The sequence below is a fragment of the Danaus plexippus genome, chromosome Z (assembly GCF_018135715.1).
Source record: "Danaus plexippus chromosome Z, MEX_DaPlex, whole genome shotgun sequence".
NCBI lineage: Eukaryota > Metazoa > Arthropoda > Insecta > Lepidoptera > Nymphalidae > Danaus > Danaus plexippus.
The window spans coordinates 5,235,700-5,257,238 of NC_083559.1; the positions used below are offsets into that span (position 1 = coordinate 5,235,700).

The following is a 21,539-nucleotide window of genomic DNA, read 5'->3' on the forward strand; positions in this document are numbered from 1 at the left end:
CAGCATTATTCTAAGAGAAACTGGTTGATATATATTTTGATGTTAGCAATAATAAAAACATTCGTTTTTATGACAACAGACATGTAAAGTCTAGTTTCATCACGCATTTTATGTATCTACATGAGAAAATGATTTCTGTATATACATCTTGAACCCAACTTAAAAATGTTAAATACAAAAAACATTAGTAACATATTATTTTTAAAGTATAAAATAATAAAACGCTTTTTCTAAGTTAGAATCTCAACCATCCTGAAAATGCAACAAATATTAAAAAAATATATATTCATTTTCGAATACTTTTTAGAGTTATTTCACTTTATTCATAGCAAATTAACATTGAATTTTCTACATTCTATTACTGAAAAATTTGTTTACGAAGTTGGATTTTTTTTCTTTTAATGTTTAATTTCAATGTACATTTAAATATATTTTATTCCATGAAATGACGAACTTGGTCTCATCGAGATTTTTTCAATTGTTTAAATCTTATTGAAATAGTCGTAATTTATTACGTGGCGCTTCAAAGCAGTGATTCTATTGTATATTTAGCTTCTCATTTGAATGTATTTATGTCATGTAATACATTTCTTAGATGAAATTATATGTATCTTATTGTTAGTCGTTCCTTGAAACGTTTGTCGGTCGGATGTGTCATACTATAAGATTACCTGTATAGTAAGCTGACGAATGTTGCTTACACATTAAAATGATAAAAAAAATAGGTATTCAGATGATTTGCTGCACAGTAAATTATGTAGGCAAAAAAACTAATATTGTTTCCTAATTAACCTTAAGAAAGTGGAAGCTAGATTGCTTTGAAACATTCCTTTAAGATTTTCTTAAATGTTTCTCACTATGGTCTGATTCAATAAAATCTATAATCGTTATGATGAAATAAAAAATAAAATTCATTGAAGATGTAGGTATGCATTTATATCATAAATAAAACATATGCCATTGGAATTGCCGGCTGATTACTAACTAAAGTTGTTATCAAAGGAATTATGTTCTACCACTTGTTTGTACATCCTGCTACATATATTTATTTTCATGATGTAAATATTCCTTTATATCAGAGCTGTTTTAAATTTTTTTTATAACGTAAATCTTCTGCAGTGTTTGAAATCTAGACGAGAGATAAAACAGGTAACCCAAATCACGAACTAATTCTAGATCTCCTTGTTAAAATATACACAACAATAAATCTCAATGCTGCCTTGTTATGTCAGATTAATTTTAAGTAACGGAAATATATTTTTGAGTGGATTTCTATAATACACGAAACATTTGCTTGTTAAAGGAAGCTCAAATTTTGTGACCTAAGCGCGTTCCTCAGTCCGCAGCTGATAATAAACTCTGAAATATATTCAAATTTATTCCATATCCCTTCGATGATAAACCGAGTACAAATACTGTGAACACCAATATGAGACGATGAACGTATAAGAAGCGCTATCTCAGACAGCCGTGTATATATATACAAAATTTAAAGTCTTAAATACTCGCTAGTACATACTTAAATAAACTATTTTTGCGAAACCATTGGTAAAAGGCAGAGTAATGAAATACGCTAAGTAATCCGATTAACAAGGTTTTAATCTGCAAAATACGGAATTATAAAATGTGACTGAAGATGACTTTGTAGAGAAAAAAAATAATGTGATGGTTTAAATATAGAACACAAGTACAGATTTATAGTTTTAAAATTAATCTTATAAGAGTGTTAAACACAAATGTTTTGATAACATTAAAATTAGGTTTACTATTTAAAGCTCATTGTCCTATACAAATTGGTTGTTTTTTTAACAATTCATATGTAGCTAACACCAAACAATTAGCCTCCAAATTTATTTAAAATTTCATCAAAACATTATTTTGCTTTAATACAAATCAATAATGTTACAAAACTAAATAGATTCATCTGTCCGTTTATAATGTTTAAAAGATTGCTAAATTTGAAAACGAATGTTCAACAACCACATTAGCAAGGCACCGAACATTAATTCTCACTGATCTAATAACACCGATTCAATGTGATTGTTTCTTTATTTAATACATAATTAACTTTTTTAACATTAAATCGTCAGTTTAGTCTTCAAGCGTTCTCCAAATCAAGTCGAGTCAGCATATCGAGAAAATGTTATTACAATTAATTATCATATTCATTAACATTGGTCAAGGATATTTCGTTTCAATAGAAATGAAAGCACTGTGGATTAATTATTTTCGTCAAAATTGCAACATTTCGAAAAGCCATATAAAACGAGATTAATTTTAATCCCCGTCTTACTTATTTTGCCTTCATAATGATATTTTTGTTGTGTAAATGAAAACTTGTCATTATAACTATGTTTAAAACTTTAATATTAATATGCGTTTTACATTTCGCGTATATACAATAAAAAGGGTAAATAACTTTTGCTCTTAGAGTACGTGTAATAAAAAATAATTATAAAATAAGAATTTAGCCATAAATAATTTGGTAGGTACTCGCTATTCCAGAATGTTATCTCACAATAGTAACTCGCCCGCATCAGTATCTTTTTTAATTAAACGAAGTAGTTTGTAGTCATTGATTATATTCAGTTTATTGCGTAACAAAACAAACCAAGACCTCAAATTAACTTAGAAAAAATTAATAGCTTCAATGATATTTAAAAAATATGTATGAAAAAATCTTATTAGATAAATGACATTCATTACCAACGAACAACAAATAGGAAGAAATAAATAGTGTTCGACTCAAAATTAAAACAATTACTAGCTGTTTAGAATTTAGAAATAAAAAAGTGAATATGAAGTCCTAGAAAACTAATGGATACAAAGAAAATCTAATTCATTTGATTCCAACAGAAAGCGGATTGATCCGGAGTCGGTGGCCACAATATTATACGTCGAGAGCCCGCATACTATTCAATGTAGCGAGTAGTCTTCGCCAATAGTTTCCCATATCAATTGTATAAAATCTATTTAGCGTTTCAGTGTTATGTACTATACATTATTTAAGTCTTTACTGCAAAAACGTGCTCGTCATGACATTCTAACTTCTACATGCAAAGCTTTTGTTACGGAAACGTTGGTCACAATCTATTTTTTATTTGTAGTTTTCAACATGTTCTCTACATAAAAGTAACGTTTTTTTTTTAATTATATTTTTTATTAAATTTCGGAGAAATAGGTATTGTTCAACAATTGAGATTATGTTTTTGTTCAATTGCTTGTTGAACGCAATTCTCTGGTGTTATTTAACAATAATTGCGACGTTAACTGGAAATATTCTTCTTTTTGTAACAGCTTCGGTTGTTGTGGTGATAACCACAATTGCACATAAAAAAATAGGGATATATCATATTAACTATTCAACAGCAAGACTAAAATAGTTACACTGTTACTTCACCGTAAAAACCATACAATATATAATGATCTTCTCTTGTATGAATCTAAGACACTTATAATGTAATATGAAGAGCTAAATAATAAAATTTACTTGTTAAATTATGATAATAATAATCAAAAACTACATACAACACATAAAGTGTTAAAGTCTCTTAATAACTCGTCTGTGCCGGATAAAGTGTTTTATTGCCACCGCTTAACGGCAATGGAATGTCACATTTAAAGCTGCTTTGACAATAACATTTCGTTCAGGTCTCAATACGCATCTAACGAAAATTTGGAAACGGCTTAGGAATTAAATTTTATTTATAATTTTTTTAAACCTTTACCACTGTTTTTATTTGCTTTATGAAATGTTATGATACGTATATTTCTTCAGTACACTAAAATAATAAGTTTTATAACAAATCCTCCTATTTTTATTACGGTTTTATCCACGAAAACGTGTAAGAGTAATTGTTTTATACTGTCTCTATCTCTGTTAAATGCGGTCAAGAGCCAGCTACATATTTAACAACCTCGCCTGTTTCAATTGCATTTTCCCAACTTATAATTGTACCATGCAAGTATTCTCATGGTTGTAGTAACATATGAAAGTGAAAGCATAGTAAAATATTCCTATTAATGTTAACATTGACCTCATCAAATAGTGATATGATATAAATATATGTAATAGATAGGAATATTTTAATTTTATACAAGTTTTTCCCTTTAAAAACGCATTGTAATGATTACTATAATAGCTTTCTACATTTTTAAAATTTCCACAATCTCTATAAATTTGCTTCTAAGGAACCTACCTAGTACCTGTATATTGAAATACGTTTTAGCTGTATCCAAATATTCAATTAGAATTATTTCGTATGCTTATGTTTAAGTTACATACGTCATACATGGTTCATCCCATGTTTGTTTTGTCAGGTGTATTTTGCATGCAAACTTACATCACTTGTGTTACTAACATTTTAATTAATTTAAAATTATTTAAATATTCACGACAACGTTAACATAGCTGATAAAATTTATATTCGATTGAGCAATACGAATATAAAAAAAACCGTTCAAAAATACACAAGCTGATGCGAGATATTTGAATTTATACTTAAATCTTAAGTAGAAGCACGCATTATCGCTCCGTTTTAATTCTTTCTATTGACAGAAAAGCCAGCTGCAACTTTTTTTGGCACGAGGATTCAAGCCGTCTTTTTTTTTCAATGAACCCACAAACCATTATGGTAGTACTGTAGACTAAAAATAACATATAATTTGAACCGTTCCGTATGTCCGCACGTGTTATATAATGTCGGCGTCACAAATAGTATGACCATTTCATTAGCTTTTTTTTTCAAACAATGATTTGCCAATCCATTATTATTTAATGCACAAAAAAATAATTGAATCAATAAGGAAAAATTAAGTACCTAATTTTAATGACTTATACTTTTCATAGTTAATGCGTGTTCTCTTATATTTATAACAGTCTTTGAACTTACATTGTTCTATTTTTGGCTCACAGATGGCGCTGGTGGAAGAAACTGGCGCTGGGGCCGGCGCTGACGACCCCGAAGCACTTCTGAACGAGTGGCTCGGAGAATTAACTGTGCTTACTGCGGTATGTATTAAAACACAATGTAACATACAAATTAATATCATTTACACATAAAGTAATATAAACTAAGGCTTGTCTTAATAAATAACGGATAAACGAAGAATAAAAGATTTCAGAAATAATGTCTTCAAATAGCATCAGATTAAAATTAAGTTATTATATCGAGGTAAACACGACCTCAAAAAAAAGCATTCTGTTAAAGCATCGTAGAAAAACCGTGAATCGTAAATATATAGCAATTAATAAAACAAATGTTATGTATCGCAAAGATTGATGAGTGCACGTGTGTCTGTTCGGACGCAGCCGTCGCGACAGGTGCGCGAGCATATGTCTCACTAGCCGAATGCATCTTGGCATTATAAAAAAGGCTCCACAAACGGTTTGCTTGGCAATATATTTATGAATCCAAGCCTGCTTCCTTTTTTCGTGCCAGTCACTATTATCGAAATACTTCAACCGTAATGGAGAGATTAAAATATATTGTAACAACTCGAAATAAACACAAAAGCGATTAAAACAATTTAGGTTTAATGATATTTAACAAAAACAATTCCCGTTCCGTAGCAACCTCTTTGTGAATCTCATGAACTTCGATGATCAAGGCAGCACATTAAGCCGAAGACAAAGGATATTCATCTAAATGAGAGAATGAACGCCCATGGAATCTACAATATTCTTAGCTATTATTATTGCTTACGTTATTGTTAAGTAATATGAATGCACGTACAATTTATTTCACACCATACATAAAAGTGTCCCTATATTCTGACTTATTGTATTTGTTTATGCGAAATACAAAGTAATTTCGAATAACATTAGATAATGGACAATCTATTTTTTATTTAGTTTTAAGTTGGTTTCTAAAAATTCATATAAAATATTTAATGTAAAAGAACGCTTAGAACGCTTTAAACTATAATAGAAAATTTATTCCAGATAGAAAATTGTAAATATTTAAATAATTCGTACCAAAAAATACTTTATAGACGGATAAACTTTGGAACTGAAACCAATAAAGTTTGCTTTGGGCGTGCATCTCCATGTACAAAGAAGATGCAGATTTTGTTACGCCTTAGACTAAGCGTAGTCATGGATTATATGCTAATCCGATTCCGGTCCATCCTGTTTCGTTAATATTCGGAGTGAATAACAAACCTTCTTTGTTATTTTTACCAGACGTCGTTAAACCAAAAAAGGAAGGGTGGTGGTTTTTAGCATGTCACAATAACAGTGTGATGAAATATTTCCGCCTATCAACACTTAGTGTTTAGCGCCCATTATATTTAAATATTATCTAAACATTATTTTTAAATGCTGATAGCTGAAGTTTTTCATAATCCGTAACCCAATTGCGATAAATAAAATTGAAAATTATTCTTATTCCTAGCATCTTTAACTATATTAAATTATATTAAAAATAAAAATAAAATCCCGAGTTTTACACTTTTATTTATTCTCATATATTAGTTAGATATCAAAGTAAGATTTTTTCAATTTATCGATATATATATGGAATGGACAAATATTATGATTGACTGCTAATTCTGTTTAATTTTACATTACACATGTAAATATAATAGGTGCTTCCCAATAAAAGGTTTTTTGAAAGTTTTCTTACTTTTGATCTCATAATTTATAATCATACTTTTTTTTATATGTCCATTAATTAATTTAAGGGTAAATACAATTGTATATTCTATTCATATGAAAACTTTAAAATTTGTCACGTGGCAATACCATTTCATTCCCCACGGCTTTATAATAAAACCTTTTTAATTAGGTTAATATCTAATTCGCAAATACAATTACAAATAACATAACAATGACCTACTTTTTACCTCCATAGAGGCTAGGCAGCCACAGCCATTTTAGTTCAACAATAAAAACAGACAACAGCAACGTAAATCTAAGGATACCAGAAAAATAACTTATTGTGTACATTTACATATATCAGTGTGAATATTTTTATGATAATTTTAAACTGACGGCAGCGGAATTATATCGAAAAAAAATAATTAAATGAATCATTATTTAAATTAAATAAACAATATTCGTTTCTTGTTTTATTCAGTTACCGTGGGGAATGTATTACATTTTCTGTAACTATGCTAATTATATAACTATGCCTTTCAGAATAGTGTTCAGAATTTTAGGCCTTCTTATAATTCTATAATTGTTTTAGGTGCTATTGGATAGACATGAACGTTGCATTAAGAGCATATCTATATTTGCGGGTGTAAGCTAAAAATGATTAGATAAATTTTTTATATTTATCAAATTATAAGTTACATATGAATCTCTACATTTTGAGTATTGTCTAGACTCTACTGCAACAACAGCACGATATTTATGTTAACTGCTACAAACGCAAATAAAGGACAATTTAAAATAAATTACGAAAACTCCGACTAACTAAAAACGTTCGTTATCACTGACAAGGAAGTAAAGAATTATGATTTAATATAAATGTCCCGGATGTTTGCTAATACAGACTTATCAATAACCAAATATAAAACAGAATTTGTTAAATATATTCCATATCAAAGATGATGAATAGCAAATATGAAGTGGAAATATATATTTTTTTATTAATAATAGCAAAGCAAGTTGCGTATAATAGCAACAATTGTTAAGGTTTATGCTCGAGATTGGGTTATTAAAAAATATGAAAATAATTCCTTACATTTAAATAATGTTGAAAACGAGATTCCAGATTGATAATGCAGGCTTAGCTGAGGAAACTTTTAAAATTTCAGAGTGGAATTGTTTTCTTCAAGAGTTTGACCCAGTTAAAAAATAAAAATATATTGAGTTATTTAAGTTTTTATTTCCTAAACTTTTCCATTAATTTTTGTTTTATATACGTGTATAGTAAAATTTAATATGATTTTTTTCAAATCATCATCATTAATCAGGATCATTATGTATTTTATATAAAAATGCGTACAATAGGATTATTATTAAATAAAGGGACCCAAAGATACCACGTGCGGAACGCATTAAGGCGTAAACAGTGTAATTGTGAGCGCGATTGGCTTGTTTCGTGACTCGCCGCTTTTGTTAAACATCTGCAAGTGATATTAATCTTAACTAAATCTTTTCAAAGCATGCTTAGAAAGTTACGCTTAGGCAGTCGTTTCTGCTTGTAACGATTCTTGGGAATTGATGTCGTAGTTATTCAATAATAGCAAATTTCTGATTAATACTTCATTAATATATTAAAGAAATTACGCGAGTTGTATAAAATATATTTTAACTACACTCGACATGATGTTTCTATAACAATAACAGTATCTCGTGGTACCTACCGAAGTCACATTTAATGTCCCCGTTTATGACTACCGACTATATTTGTTGTTTTACCTGATCTTCTTAAGATTTAAACCGTAGTCTTTGTTTTTTTTTTTGTTTGTTGAAATCGCAATTTTTATAAAAACATGTTTTGACGGACTCAAAATTTTTTGGCACGCTTTCAAAATATCAAAAATAGTATTCACCAAACGATACAAACGCATTTAAAATATTTAATGTAAGTTTTTATACTATTATTGAACTATTTGAACAAAGGTTTTTCAATTCGTCTATTAGGAACAAACTGACAAATTGAAAAAGTTACGTTAAAAAAATTGTGTGATAGGGATATCTAAAATTTCGGTGACGTTACTACCTAAAACCGTTAAGTTGTTAACTAAATGCAATTTGAGTACGCGAAGGGGCCATTGTAAAAAGGCCAATTGGCAGTCGTACTGATAATGTGTGACATAACCCTTCACGTCAGAATTGATTTGTTTCCATCGCAGCCAGAACTCGACGTGAAATAACCCTTAAATGTAGCCTTTATATCTTTGTTTTAAATAAGTATTAAGCGCAATAATCCTGTTTATAATATATTTTAAATGGATGCAAATAATAGACAGATTTTTACTGTTTAAATGTAAAAAGCCATTGAACAAATAATACACCCGAGTCATTTAAGAAAAATATTTGTATCAAAAGTACTGTTATGATGATGCCTCATTAATATAATAAATCAGTGTTAAGTGTACTAAATTGTAAAACGATAATTACTATTATTTAAATAGTGTCAATTTATAGGCCTGGGTCTGAACCATCTGTCAGCTCTGGCAGGTGCATGCACTAGCCACCTGTCTACCATTTTTTGCTCATTTTCTTATTCGAAGCCCGTAGTATAACAACGGAAGTACTCTCGAATATAAGATAACCAGTTTGCATAAATATAATCACACTTTATTTTTATTATGAATATATAAAATATTACGATGACAGGAACTGCTTGTTTTTAAAGATTATAAAAATAACTACAGATAATAATAATTCAATTCAAAACAAGTCTATTAAATTAAATACAAAAACAACTAAATTACATAAAGTTTACTGTTAAGAACTTCATTTAAAAATTTTAATTACCATTTAATACCTTTAGCAATTTTTTTTGACCGACATGGTACCTTATGTAACAGGAGTCCAAACGCCAACGTGGAAAAGAGGTTGAGATCGGAAACCCGCAATTTCATTGAGTAAAATATTTAAACCATGGAACTTACTTTATTACATTACTTTTCGACTTAAAGTGTATAGATAGGTATGGAATATGCATTATTGTAGGTGATATATTAATAGAAGTTGGTTTTTTAGATGGTAAGTTTTTCAGATTGTAATGAGTGTGATATCGTAATAAATGACAGAAACTTACGGGAATATAAAATAAGAAAAAAATGTCTAAAAGGCTGATTTTAGACATTTTTTTTCCGATAATAATGGTACGGGCACATTTTAATTTGTAATCACTATTTATATTTATATGAGGAAGTTGAGAAAGTAAAATAAGTATGTATTTTTTCCTTTAATAATTACTTAGCTGGTCTTAAAATAAGTAATATTTTTAAGTCTTACCTCAATTCCTCTTTAACTTTAATATTTTATACGACATCAAAAATATACTCAGAGCCTTCCAAAGGTTATTAATCTTTATACGTCTGTTCTTAATAAAACCCACAGAAAATTAATTAAATTAAGTTTAAATCATCAATACTTTTAAAGAATGCTAGTGAATTATTAGTATGAAGTAATTAAGATTACGTAAAAGTATACGTAAATGACATTGACTCAGAATACCACTGAAAAGTTCGAACGCGCTTTAAGTGAGCTCAAAAACTTGTTTTGCAACAGTTTAGCACAAAAATAAGTGTTTCAAGGTTAATCATTAATAAACTTTAAGACATGGGAACTCAGACGAAATAATAAAGTTGATAAGGTTGAGATGAAGTACATTAAAAATATTTATTTCTTTATATATAAATTTCCATATTTAACATTTTTTTGCATAGTATTTGTGGTGCAAATATGGGTTAGTTGACTGGCCTTTTTGTATGTCTTCGATCACACCGGTTACCTATAGTATCCGATTAAACTAACATGCTTTCTATGTCACATATCCGTATCAGAGCATGGTGTACGATTACAATGCCCATCCCAACTAGATGAATATATATATATATATACATATATCTCTGAAGTTACTTAATGATTTACTTTATAACATATTTACTAGGTTGACAGGAGTTAAAAATAATAACGTACCAAATCTTAATAAAACTTATAAAATTTTAATATGCAGTCAAAGATAAATGTTTTATGCTCTTAACATGAAATTATAAAAATGTATATTATTTAATTATTTAAATGATTTCAAAATGCGTAATTATTACTAGCCATTTTGAAACGCAATGCGTAACTCATCGCTTCTTCCGAATCCCGATTTCCACCCTAAATTGTTTAAGTGTCATTTGGGTGCGCCAAACGCGGGGGCGAGAGATCCCGGGAAGGGCCGCGGCACACGCACACTGCCTTGTCATTCTTATCAATCAAAAAACGTAGCGGGCCGCGACTCACACGTGCACCAAAACGAGTTCCGCAGTTTCCCCATACTGGCTCGACAGCGGCACAGTAGCAAACGCTCGCCCGCAGCCCGCCGACAACGAGTCGCCAACTTCCCTCACTTCATACTTACCGCACCGTCCCCCCTCTACTAACCCGTCCCGCCGCTTAGCGCTCGTTTTGTAATGCAACTTTACTCTAGTAGTGTTTGAGACTGCGCTCGACGCATGTGTGTTAATATACTAACGTGTACTCTTTGTTCTGTTATATTTAAATTATAATGTGAACAAAAGTTTTGAAGTTATATATTTAGACATATTGTGAATGGGCGAGGTCATCAGGACTGTTTTTACGATTTACGGGAAAGCTAAACGCGCAGACTCCAACTTCATTGGGGGAGTTGGAATCAAATAAATCGCGTGGATAACAAACTCAAGATTACGTTGCCAAGCTGCGAACGCTAACTTGTAAATTGACTTCCTTCCGTTGATTGTGATTGTATGCTAAGAAGAATGATTATGTGTGGATTTTAATATACTTTATGCAAAGCCGGCTTTTGCTTAACTTTACTAGTGAGTGCGTGGTTATTCGGTGAGTCACTTTGGTGAGATGTAAGCGGGCGAGGAATGATGGACGTGCAACTAAGCGAGCCGACCAAGTGGCACCGTGGAGGCTTCCTCTCCACTCTCAACAGAAGTTTCCGTCTGGCCACCAAATCAAAAAGCGCTAACAATTCACCAATTGAAAACAAATCTTTTGAACAAAGTTTAAAAATGACTGACACGGTATGTTCTAAAGAAATATTAAAATTTATTGAAAGTATGGTATAAAACATAGAAATTTATTTTAATCTCAATTAGATCACTCAACAACTACATCCTAATATCTAAAAATATTATTAGAACAGGGAACTAATTAAACATGTGGCAATGTTAGGATACTTCTATATTTACGCCATAAAGTATGAGTACAAGCTTCGTTAAAAATATATATTCTTTAAACTTGTTCTTTTATAAGTCATGCTTTATGCATAATTAAACAGAACTACCGAGTTCATTGTTCCAAAGACAATACTATCCCAGCCCATGTTTTGGGATGTTGACTTTTACGTTCGTGGGTATGTAATTAATTCATCACGAAGGACTTTGTGACAATCATCTTTAGACGTTATATTGCTATCCGTCTTAGGTTCCCTGAGGCCCGTCAGAGGGTATCTAACGATGCCATTTGTTTATTATATGTAAGTAGCACGCTTGATTCTACACTGTCAGTCATATGGATACTAAACTTAGATGCGCGGTACTTCCGCAGCGGACTGACTGGTATTCCAGTAATTGTAATGTACGGGAATTATAAATCGCCACCGAAAAAATAAAAAAAAACTTCTATTTTGAAACCCGCGAAGTGTTTATTTGTTAACTAGCAACTTGTTTTTACCCAAAACATTCACTTAAAATTATGTAAATAAGTAAAAAATATATATTTTAATAAATAATTTAATAACGTTGGATGCGCACTCGACACGCAAGTTTTTTTTAAATAAAAATATTATAATTGGTTTCTAGAAATATATTTGTTTTATTGGTCTTATCAAAACATCGTGACAATTTAAAACTTTTGTATCGACCATACATTTAAAATCAGATGTGTTATCATTTCGTTACAAAATATGTTGACTTTTTATATCTTTTATATTAACTTAAATTTGAATACCTAAATAAAAATAAACAGTTTTACTGTTGCCTCAAATTTATGTACATATTATTATGCACTATTTATACTTAATAGTAATTTTGAAAAACAACAGGGTTTGATTACTAAATTAAATGCTTATAAAAACTCACTCTTATTGTTAGCGTTTAATATTAACTTAACTCGCTCTTAAGATCCAATACATATGTGTCAATGGTAATACATATGTACATATTACACAAATTTTAACATATTATCTTCGTATCATTTATAATTTTCTCTGCGTGGCTATTATCCATAAAGAAGTACCTTTAAGAGGTTGCTTTAATTTATTTTGTAGTGGCCATTATTATTCATTATAATTATACACAGAACAGAATGGTTTGTTTTATTTATATAATATGTAAAACGATTTAGAGCTCATTACGAAAGAGTATAGACTAAAACAAATTGTTATTAGAAGTTTAAAATATATATAAATTGCAGGGTTTAAATTCATCAAGCGATGCTACAGCAGCGCTGAGGCCGCTGGAAATTGTGGCGCCCCGCATCGATTCCTACAGATTTTCTATGGCAAATCTAGAAGAAACACAAGACGCTGATTTAGACGCGATATTAGGGGAGTTGTGTGCGCTCGATTCTGAATACGATGAAGAAATTTCCCGAGTATCCACTGGTAACTTATATAAAAAAAAGCTACTACTATATTCGTGTTGTAGTGAGGCGTTATTATGAACTAAATTAATTTTCTAGATTATTCTCAATCCAAAGAAAGAGAAGAGGGCGAGAGTTCTCAGCGACAAGAGAACAAGGAGGGCGATGGTGCACCAACCATCGCAAGAACTGATTCACCTGACAATGACTCTGCCTTTAGTGACACGGTTAGTTTTCATTTTATATTTTTTTCTTTACAACTAATTTGTACTGAACAATAAACTAATTTATATTTTTACAGGTATCGATGCTCTCTAGCGAGTCGTCAGCCTCGAGTAGTGCAAGTTCTAAATGTAAACCGATGAAACTCAGTCTGCATCCAAATCAAAAGGTATTTTTTTAGATTGCAATTTATATTATTTGCCTTTTTATTTAACAATCGGCTCAAATTTAATATTTTCCTTTAAATGCGTTATGCAAACAAACTATATAAATTTTTAATCAAAAAAAGCAAACATCTCAAATGGGTTTATAATTAAATTTCCGTGGTATAATATACTTATGCTTTTAGTTTAAGCTTGTTTTCTATTTTGTTTTCTTAGAAACTAAAAATACGTTCACAGGATGCAATTTTTCAACAGAAAGCAGATAAAATTAAACTGGCATTGGAACGTATGAGAGAGGCGAATGTAAAGAAGCTCTTTATTAAAGCTTTCTCTATGGACGGATCATCAAAGAGTCTCCTAGTCGACGAAAAGATGACGTGTGGCTACGTCACACGGTTACTGGCTGACAAAAATCATGTCACTATGGAACCTAAATGGGCCATAGTTGAACACTTACCAGATTTGCATATGGGTAAGTAAAATTTTATCCTATACAGCTGTTATTGATTTGCTACCAGACTGCAAGTATTTATCACATATATAAAAAATTTGAATTCTATCAGTCTTAGAAAATCCTAAATCAAAAAACTGCTGAATTTCGTGAAATATTCTTTGATTTGTCGGTTATGTCAGTTTAATACTAATTGTAATTTTAATTTTAGAACGAGTGTACGAAGATCACGAGATGTTGGTGGACAACCTCATGTTGTGGACGCGAGAATCCAAAAACAAAATACTGTTTGCCGAAAGGCCAGACAAGATATCGCTCTTCCAAACACCCGAGAAATTTCTCCTAACTGAAGATGAAAGAGGTATATACAAAGACAATGTTGAAGTGAAGATTTTTTATTATTTATAATGTTTCATTGACCCCAATTACAAACCTTATTGAAATGATATAAAATAACATTTGTATTTAAATTTTTTGTAAAATATTTGCACTAATTAACTATTTGTTATACATTTTATGTCCTTAACAATATATATTTTAAAATAAACTTAGATAAGAATTTTGAGAAAAAAAATAATATTAACTTAAATAAAGAATGTCCATAACATTTGAATTCAAGGACAAGTTATGGAATTTCATCGTTTGCATAACCAGATCATCACTTCCTCCTGATTGTCTATGACCTAACCACTTGCTCTGACGGCCTCAATTACATTAACTAGTCAACCTAAACAATATATGACCTAATAAACCGCTTCTTGAAGTTCTTTCTTATCTTGAATATTCCAAGGAAAGAAATTTAATCATCATATAGAAGTCCTACAATTTTGATTAGAAAAATAAACTACCACGCGGCGAAAACAAACCGACGCTTCTATTTTTAAAATATCTCTAATAACAACATGCAATGATAAGTGATGTGTAAATTAAATATGATATATAATCGAACCATATTTAAAATATCAAACTACGAACCATCGGATGTGATCTGAACTTATTAGGTCACAAGGATGATGTTTCGTCAATAGCTCTACTCTGTATTATAATAAAAGACTTGGAATTTTTATTTTTCCTTAATATTTTAAAATGTTATTTCTTTATAAATATATGATTTTGATTTTATGTAATTTTTAATAGGAATTAGTGAATACGACGAGCATTTACGTCAGGTGGTCATAGAAGAATTCTTCGGTCAAAGCGGAGCCTCTACAATTCCCTCCGTCTCCGGTCATCAAGTCCCAGCCATGGAAGGACCTCTCTATCTTAAAAGTGACGCTAAAAAGGGCTGGAAGAAATACTACTTCGTCCTGAGACCTTCCGGTTAGTAAAACGTTTATTTATAAAAGCGACGCGAATGTGTGGCCACACTATGAATGTTACTATTGCGAATTTATACACATTATACAATTGACACTTATGTTAGATGTAGCAATTAAATTTATTGGGTTTTTCTATTAGGACTGTACTATTTACCGAAAGATAAAGTGAAGACCTTAAAGGAGCTGGTGTGTTTGGCGACTTTCGACACTAACGAAGTATATTTAGGAGTCAATTGGAAGAAAAAGTACAAGTCTCCAACTGACTTTTGCTTTGCTATCAAGCATCCACGGCTTCAACAGCCGAAGAGCGTCAAGTTTATTAAATTTCTATGCGCCGATGATCAAAGGACTCTCGAGAGATGGGTCACCGCCATGCGTATAGCGAAGGTAAAGAAAAATAATAATGATTAATATATGAATGACATGATTTCTTACGACTATGTAAATTACTAATTTAGTATATTATTACTGATTATTTTAACTAATTATATTTAAAATTATTATTACGTCATACAGCACGGCAAACAATTACTAGAAAATCACCGCACCCTCGTCGAAGAGCTGACCCAGGAAGATTTGGACCATTTGGCCCACGCCCGCTCATGCTCCGTAAGTATATATAACCTATCGAGATAATACGATCACTTTTAATAACTAAAAAGTGTCCTAATCTGTAACGACACATAGTGTTCTTAGTTGAAACAACAAAGAAAGTTATTGATGTGTATAAGTACCTAGAATTGATCATAAAATAAATTCATGATAACCTTGCAGATAACATCGATCCCTACAAAGACTAATGGCACGGCGCCAGGCCTGCCCGCGCCCGTTTCCAGCAACGTCAGTGTTGCCAACTCTGACATCAGCAGCGGCAGGTTGGTATTGCAATATTCTAACCATAATTAAAATATTCATTGTCCTTTACGTGATTGCGAAAATATTGTTTGTTATGTGCCGTTATTATTTGCGAATGTTTTTTACATGCAAGCATGTTTATATTTGTATGTTGAACGTAAAGTAAATTTATTTATTTTTTAATGATATATGCTATGTATATATATATTTAAGCTATTATTTAAAATTTAATATTTTGTAGGTATATTATACGTGTGTAAATTTTCTACCAAACGCCTTGCATCAAAACACAAATGAATGACTACGATTGTACTTAGAATTTGTAGAAAAACGACCTGTTTTTATTGTTATATAAATATGATTGCATAATGTTGAATCTTGTTTTATTCAGACATTCTCGAGCATCATCTTCAAGTTCAAGCGGTTGTCTCTCAGATGGCGGTACCGCCTCGGAAAGTGCGTTCGATTGCGAATTTCCTATGGGTTAGTATCATTATTATTGTAATTCAAACATTAAAATTTTCAAAAATTAAACAATAAAACTTTTGTTTATTTGATATAGGTACAATAAAACGAAAACCATCCATGAAGCCAAATATACCTTTGACCTGGATGACGCGGCAACTTAAAGAAATGGTAGAAAATGAAGGTGACGCAGAAGTAGGTGATTCTGGAACGCTCACAAGACGACCGCGCACTCGAGACGATTCAACTCTCAAACGCCACCACTCAACTGCTACAGGTTAAATGTCTTTATGAACTTTAAGAAGAACTCTATACATAATATTTTCTAGTTGCCTTCGTCACAATAAGGAATAATTTTAAATCAGTTCTTAAATTTTCAGAATCTTCGGAGCCCACTATTTACAGTACCAGCAGCATTACATCTAGCAGTCCAGTGAGAGATCCGTCATCTCCAACCTATGGCCACTATGAAACTATTACTCACGAACCATATAGAGCAAGCGTAGACACGGCATCCTCGCTATACGGGTACACGATTTATGACAGTTCACAATCACAATCAGAACCTACTGTTGAGGATCTTCCTCTTCCACCACCTCCAACTGATATTCCAGATGGCATGTTTAGTTCAACTCTCAGCCTAGATTCATTGCCACCGCCGCCACCACCTGTGGCCTATCCTATAGAGGATTTGAATGGATCCCAGCTGAGTCTACCACCACCTCCGCCTGAACACACTATTGAAACTCACACTGGACGAGTTCAAGATATAGTTAGCCAGCTAACCGCTCAGCAAATAGAGCAAACATCGAGAGCCGGCCAGAGAAGCAGTTTGAGAAGCTCTGAGAGCAACCGATCATTCCCCCGACAACCCTCGCTCGATAGTGTCAATTCGGAAGCTTCGAAGACGTCTTCTTTACAATCCGACAAAAGTATTTACGCTCATACGCAACAAAATGTTGCATATGGTGCTTGTCTTGTAGAGCTACAGAACAAAAAAATAAGCAACGGCAGTCCAGCCATACAGAAGAAGACAATGGAACCTGTAAAAGAAAGAGCTGGTTCCATTAAGAAAGTTAACTTTGCAGATGACCTTCCAAGTAATACTGACAAGAAAGCCAAAAAAATTTCTTTTAATTTGACGGACGCTCCACTTTCACCAAGAAAGCCTCCTCCGCCGAAACGCAATGAGAGCACTCGTCTCTCGTCCCCTAAAAAGCTAGCTGATTCAAACAGCAATCCTCCAAAAGACTTTCTAAAAGATCTTCAAAGAGTTATGAGGAAGAAATGGCAGGTCGCTCAAAAATGCAAACTTGAACCGGCAACTACGCCACATGAGGTACTTGGTTTCAGAGAATACCCTTTGTCAGATGACTACAAAGAGACTAGCGTGTCCATGTGGGTGCAAGAACATTATGGAGGAGGTTCAGGCGTAGAGGATCCCTTCTACGAGAATGTGTTCGGAAGAGAAGCTCAGCCACGGCGAGAAGAGCCCAAACCAATAAAGAAGCGTCCACCGCCTGCCCCTCCTCGCCGTAGCGACTCGACGCACTTGAGCACACTCCCTGGCATCCCCCCGCCCTCGCATCCATCGCCCGTTCAACCGACCGCTTGAAACCGTCTCAACATATCGCTCGCTTTCTGCGGACTCACGTGTCGTTCCTGCTCACGTGACTCCCACTAAGTTTCTCGGACCTTCGGGCACTTGAAACTTTGCGGGCGATAGTTGCATGAACTTTGATATTTAATCATATAGCGGGAATTTAAGTAGTTGCAGTCCACGTAGTCCATGATTTCGTACTTAGTGTTCTCATGTAGCAGTGGCTTACATATAATAATTCATAATCATTGACCATCAAAGTGACTTTATGGGTGTGACCACGTAGTTTAATATGTGTCTAAAGTTATTGGACCCTTTGCTCTTAGTATGTGCTAAAATGTGACCAATGGTAATGTTGAAGGTTTATGGAAGTTTGGAGCAAGTATAAATTGTATGGCGGTGCTATTATGAAATGGTAAAATAAGGTATGATAGGTTGACTCTCGCGAGTACATTTGAAACTTCATCTTATTTTCTGAATTAAAATAATTTTTAAGGAAAGATAACGGATTTCAAAAACAGTTTTTAAATATAATATGACGACATTTATGGATAAAACTTTAATGGTGCTAAGATAACGTTGTTTCAAATGAATTGAGCGAGATCGTATTTATTAAACGATTTGGAATTATTTCAATTTTAATATATGTTCCTGATTTTAATGGCCAGCTTTCGGACGCCAAATTGTTTGAGTTATAACGATCTAACAATATTACTACGTCTTAACAATTGCATGGAAAACGTTACATCTCGTGTAACGATTAATCAAACTTGTCTGGGCACAATGGCTTGTGTACCGTGATTTTTATATTATTTATAGATTTGAAATCATTTTTTTCGTCTGCATTCACCACAGACGTTCTCATCAATTCCTATTTTGTGCCATAGAAATACTTTAACAAGTATAATATAAAATACCAAGTTTTTTAAGGAACATTTAGGATAAGTCTAAATACGCACTGCGATAATGTTTGTACGAAGCTGATGGGAATACCTGAAACAAAAAACAAATATGTAATCACAATGACGAGTTACTAGCTCCAATTGAATGATTGTGTTTTACAAACGCGTAATTTTTAGTATTCTAACCCATTTTGGGCCGTAAAAGATATAAATTTTATCGTTTGTGCGTATGAAAAACATTTAACTTGTATTAACGTATTCGCGGTGGTTTCGCAGGTCGACGCCGAAGGATATGTTAGAATTAAAAACTTCTCTTTCAAGACCAATCCAAAATGTATCTGATCTCAATTCTTACTTTATAGTTAATTTGTCGTCTGTGATCTTTCGACTTACCAGAACCATAAAACGCTGATAAAACACCTAACTCGGATTTAAAAAACAATATCCCGTAATTCTGCCGTTATAATATATCAAAAATCCTTTTATTAAACATTTACACAAAATGAACCCGACCGTCCCTTATTATAGGTAGGTTTTAAAAAAAATGTTTTTTATACCGTGTCATCATCACGCCGGATCGAAGACTACGCGCAAATTTATAAAACAAATATGAGGCTAAATTTACATATATCTTGTATTTAGTAAGTTTGTATGAATTTTTTTTAGTTGAACATCGTACGTAGATCGACTTTATGCCAAATATTGAAAATAAATTATTAGTTTAATGGAATTTTACAAATTTACAAAAGAATCTTTAATTGTTTAACACAATAAATTCTCTTTTCAATGGTTATTATAAGTTAACATTCCTAAAATTATAAAAGTAACCTAATGTGATACTTTAATGTATTTGCTTTTTTACGTATATTCTATAGCAATTTTCAGACAATAGGTTTAATAACGGACTGATTAACTTTAGCAAAATTTATCATAATTGTGGAATTTGAAACGAATTCTGATCGCTTCTATTACAAACCATCGGTTTAAATATGTATTGAAAAAAAAAATTGTATAACTTCCACCCAATAATATTTCGAAATCAATCAGGAATAATTATCAGTTTTTTAAGACTGAAAAGATTATCTGATTCTGACAATAAAGTTGCGTCCAAATGTATGTTCCGTATAAATATTTAGTCAACAATTTTTAACGGTTATATATAGATTACAATTTTATGTTGAACCACTTCATACCTAAATAGTTATAATACAACTACCAACTGTACACGACCAGTTTCTGTAATTTGACTAATAAAAATTGGTTAAGACAACTTTCAAGGTCTGGATTCATTGCTCTAAAGATGACAAGGACTAAATAGTTGAAATAACTGTACAGACGAACACTTGAAGGTTAACAAATAAGTTTTCATTAAAAAAATCAATGTTCAAGTCATTGATGAGTACGTTATTTCTTTCAATACGAGATCAACAAACATGTCATATGTTTAAACCCATACCTGTTACGGCGGCTACTGCACTTTCGACAGCTCGAATTTATTCTGAAAATTTACCATAAACATACTTAGCTTTTTTGTATAGTTTAAGTTCTTATAGCTTTAGATTTCTGTATTCTTGTATACATGGTATTGTCGTTCGTGCACCGCCTTGGAGTGTTATAAATGTAATCGTCTCAAGGATGTTGTATTTGTATTCTATCTTGTAGTTGGTATCGACAGCTTACTTATTACATATTTCATGACGTACATTTTATTAGAGAAAATACAATTGTTAATTCAATTTATATAGACCCTTTAACCATGCTAGTTTAACCAGTAATAAGGGAAATTTTTAGATAATATGTATGAATATATTTAATTAAGACAGGTTTCAAATTATAGATGTTGTGTCCCAGGGATTGATGACTCAAAAGTCACTTAAACCTGCATGAAGGTATACTATGTATGTTAGTTAATAATTAATATTGTAAATATTAATAACTGTCTTAGAGAATAAACGATTAAAATTGAGTTACACGTTTGATACGGGTTAAATTATCTCAATCAATCGGCAACTATTCTGTTTATGTTTGAGAATATTATGTTTAACCACTTTTATGTAACGCATTTATTAGTATTTCTAATTGTTTAATTGTACAGATAATAAAAATAATTAATTATTCTTTGTATATTTTCAAATATAACAATATGCCAAGTAACTTATTTACTATTTTTATTTCATATCCTCACTTCTCGTTGCTAGAAAATATATATTATTGTTCAAAATTTTTTTGTCCAAGTAATCAACTTTAATATGTGTAAATAAAAAATAAAAGTATTTTAATTATTTGGATGGCTACGGTGTTTGATGTTT

The 21,539-nt window shown here is 31.6% G+C and overlaps 1 protein-coding gene across 4 annotated transcripts in view; it reads left to right on the plus strand.

Annotated features, from left to right (window-relative positions):
• The window catches only part of LOC116777100 (amyloid beta A4 precursor protein-binding family B member 1-interacting protein), a 58,303-nt gene extending 36,915 nt beyond the window's left edge, over window positions 1–21,388 (plus strand). For 2 of the 4 annotated variants that reach the window (XM_032670457.2, XM_032670456.2), the window contains 13 exons: window positions 4,916–5,011; window positions 13,085–13,274; window positions 13,352–13,479; window positions 13,554–13,643; window positions 13,876–14,110; window positions 14,301–14,450; window positions 15,227–15,409; window positions 15,548–15,795; window positions 15,925–16,017; window positions 16,183–16,283; window positions 16,655–16,746; window positions 16,826–17,005; window positions 17,109–21,388. In XM_032670457.2, the coding sequence (XP_032526348.2) occupies window positions 4,916–5,011; window positions 13,085–13,274; window positions 13,352–13,479; window positions 13,554–13,643; window positions 13,876–14,110; window positions 14,301–14,450; window positions 15,227–15,409; window positions 15,548–15,795; window positions 15,925–16,017; window positions 16,183–16,283; window positions 16,655–16,746; window positions 16,826–17,005; window positions 17,109–18,343 (3,021 nt within the window). In that variant the 3' untranslated portion in view covers window positions 18,344–21,388. Of the gene's footprint in view, window positions 1–4,915; window positions 5,012–11,099; window positions 11,692–13,084; window positions 13,275–13,351; window positions 13,480–13,553; window positions 13,644–13,875; window positions 14,111–14,300; window positions 14,451–15,226; window positions 15,410–15,547; window positions 15,796–15,924; window positions 16,018–16,182; window positions 16,284–16,654; window positions 16,747–16,825; window positions 17,006–17,108 lie in introns of those variants that run through there. The other 2 variants (XM_032670454.2, XM_032670455.2) reach the window with 2 other exon arrangements.
• The last annotated feature ends 151 nt before the right edge of the window (window positions 21,389–21,539 follow it).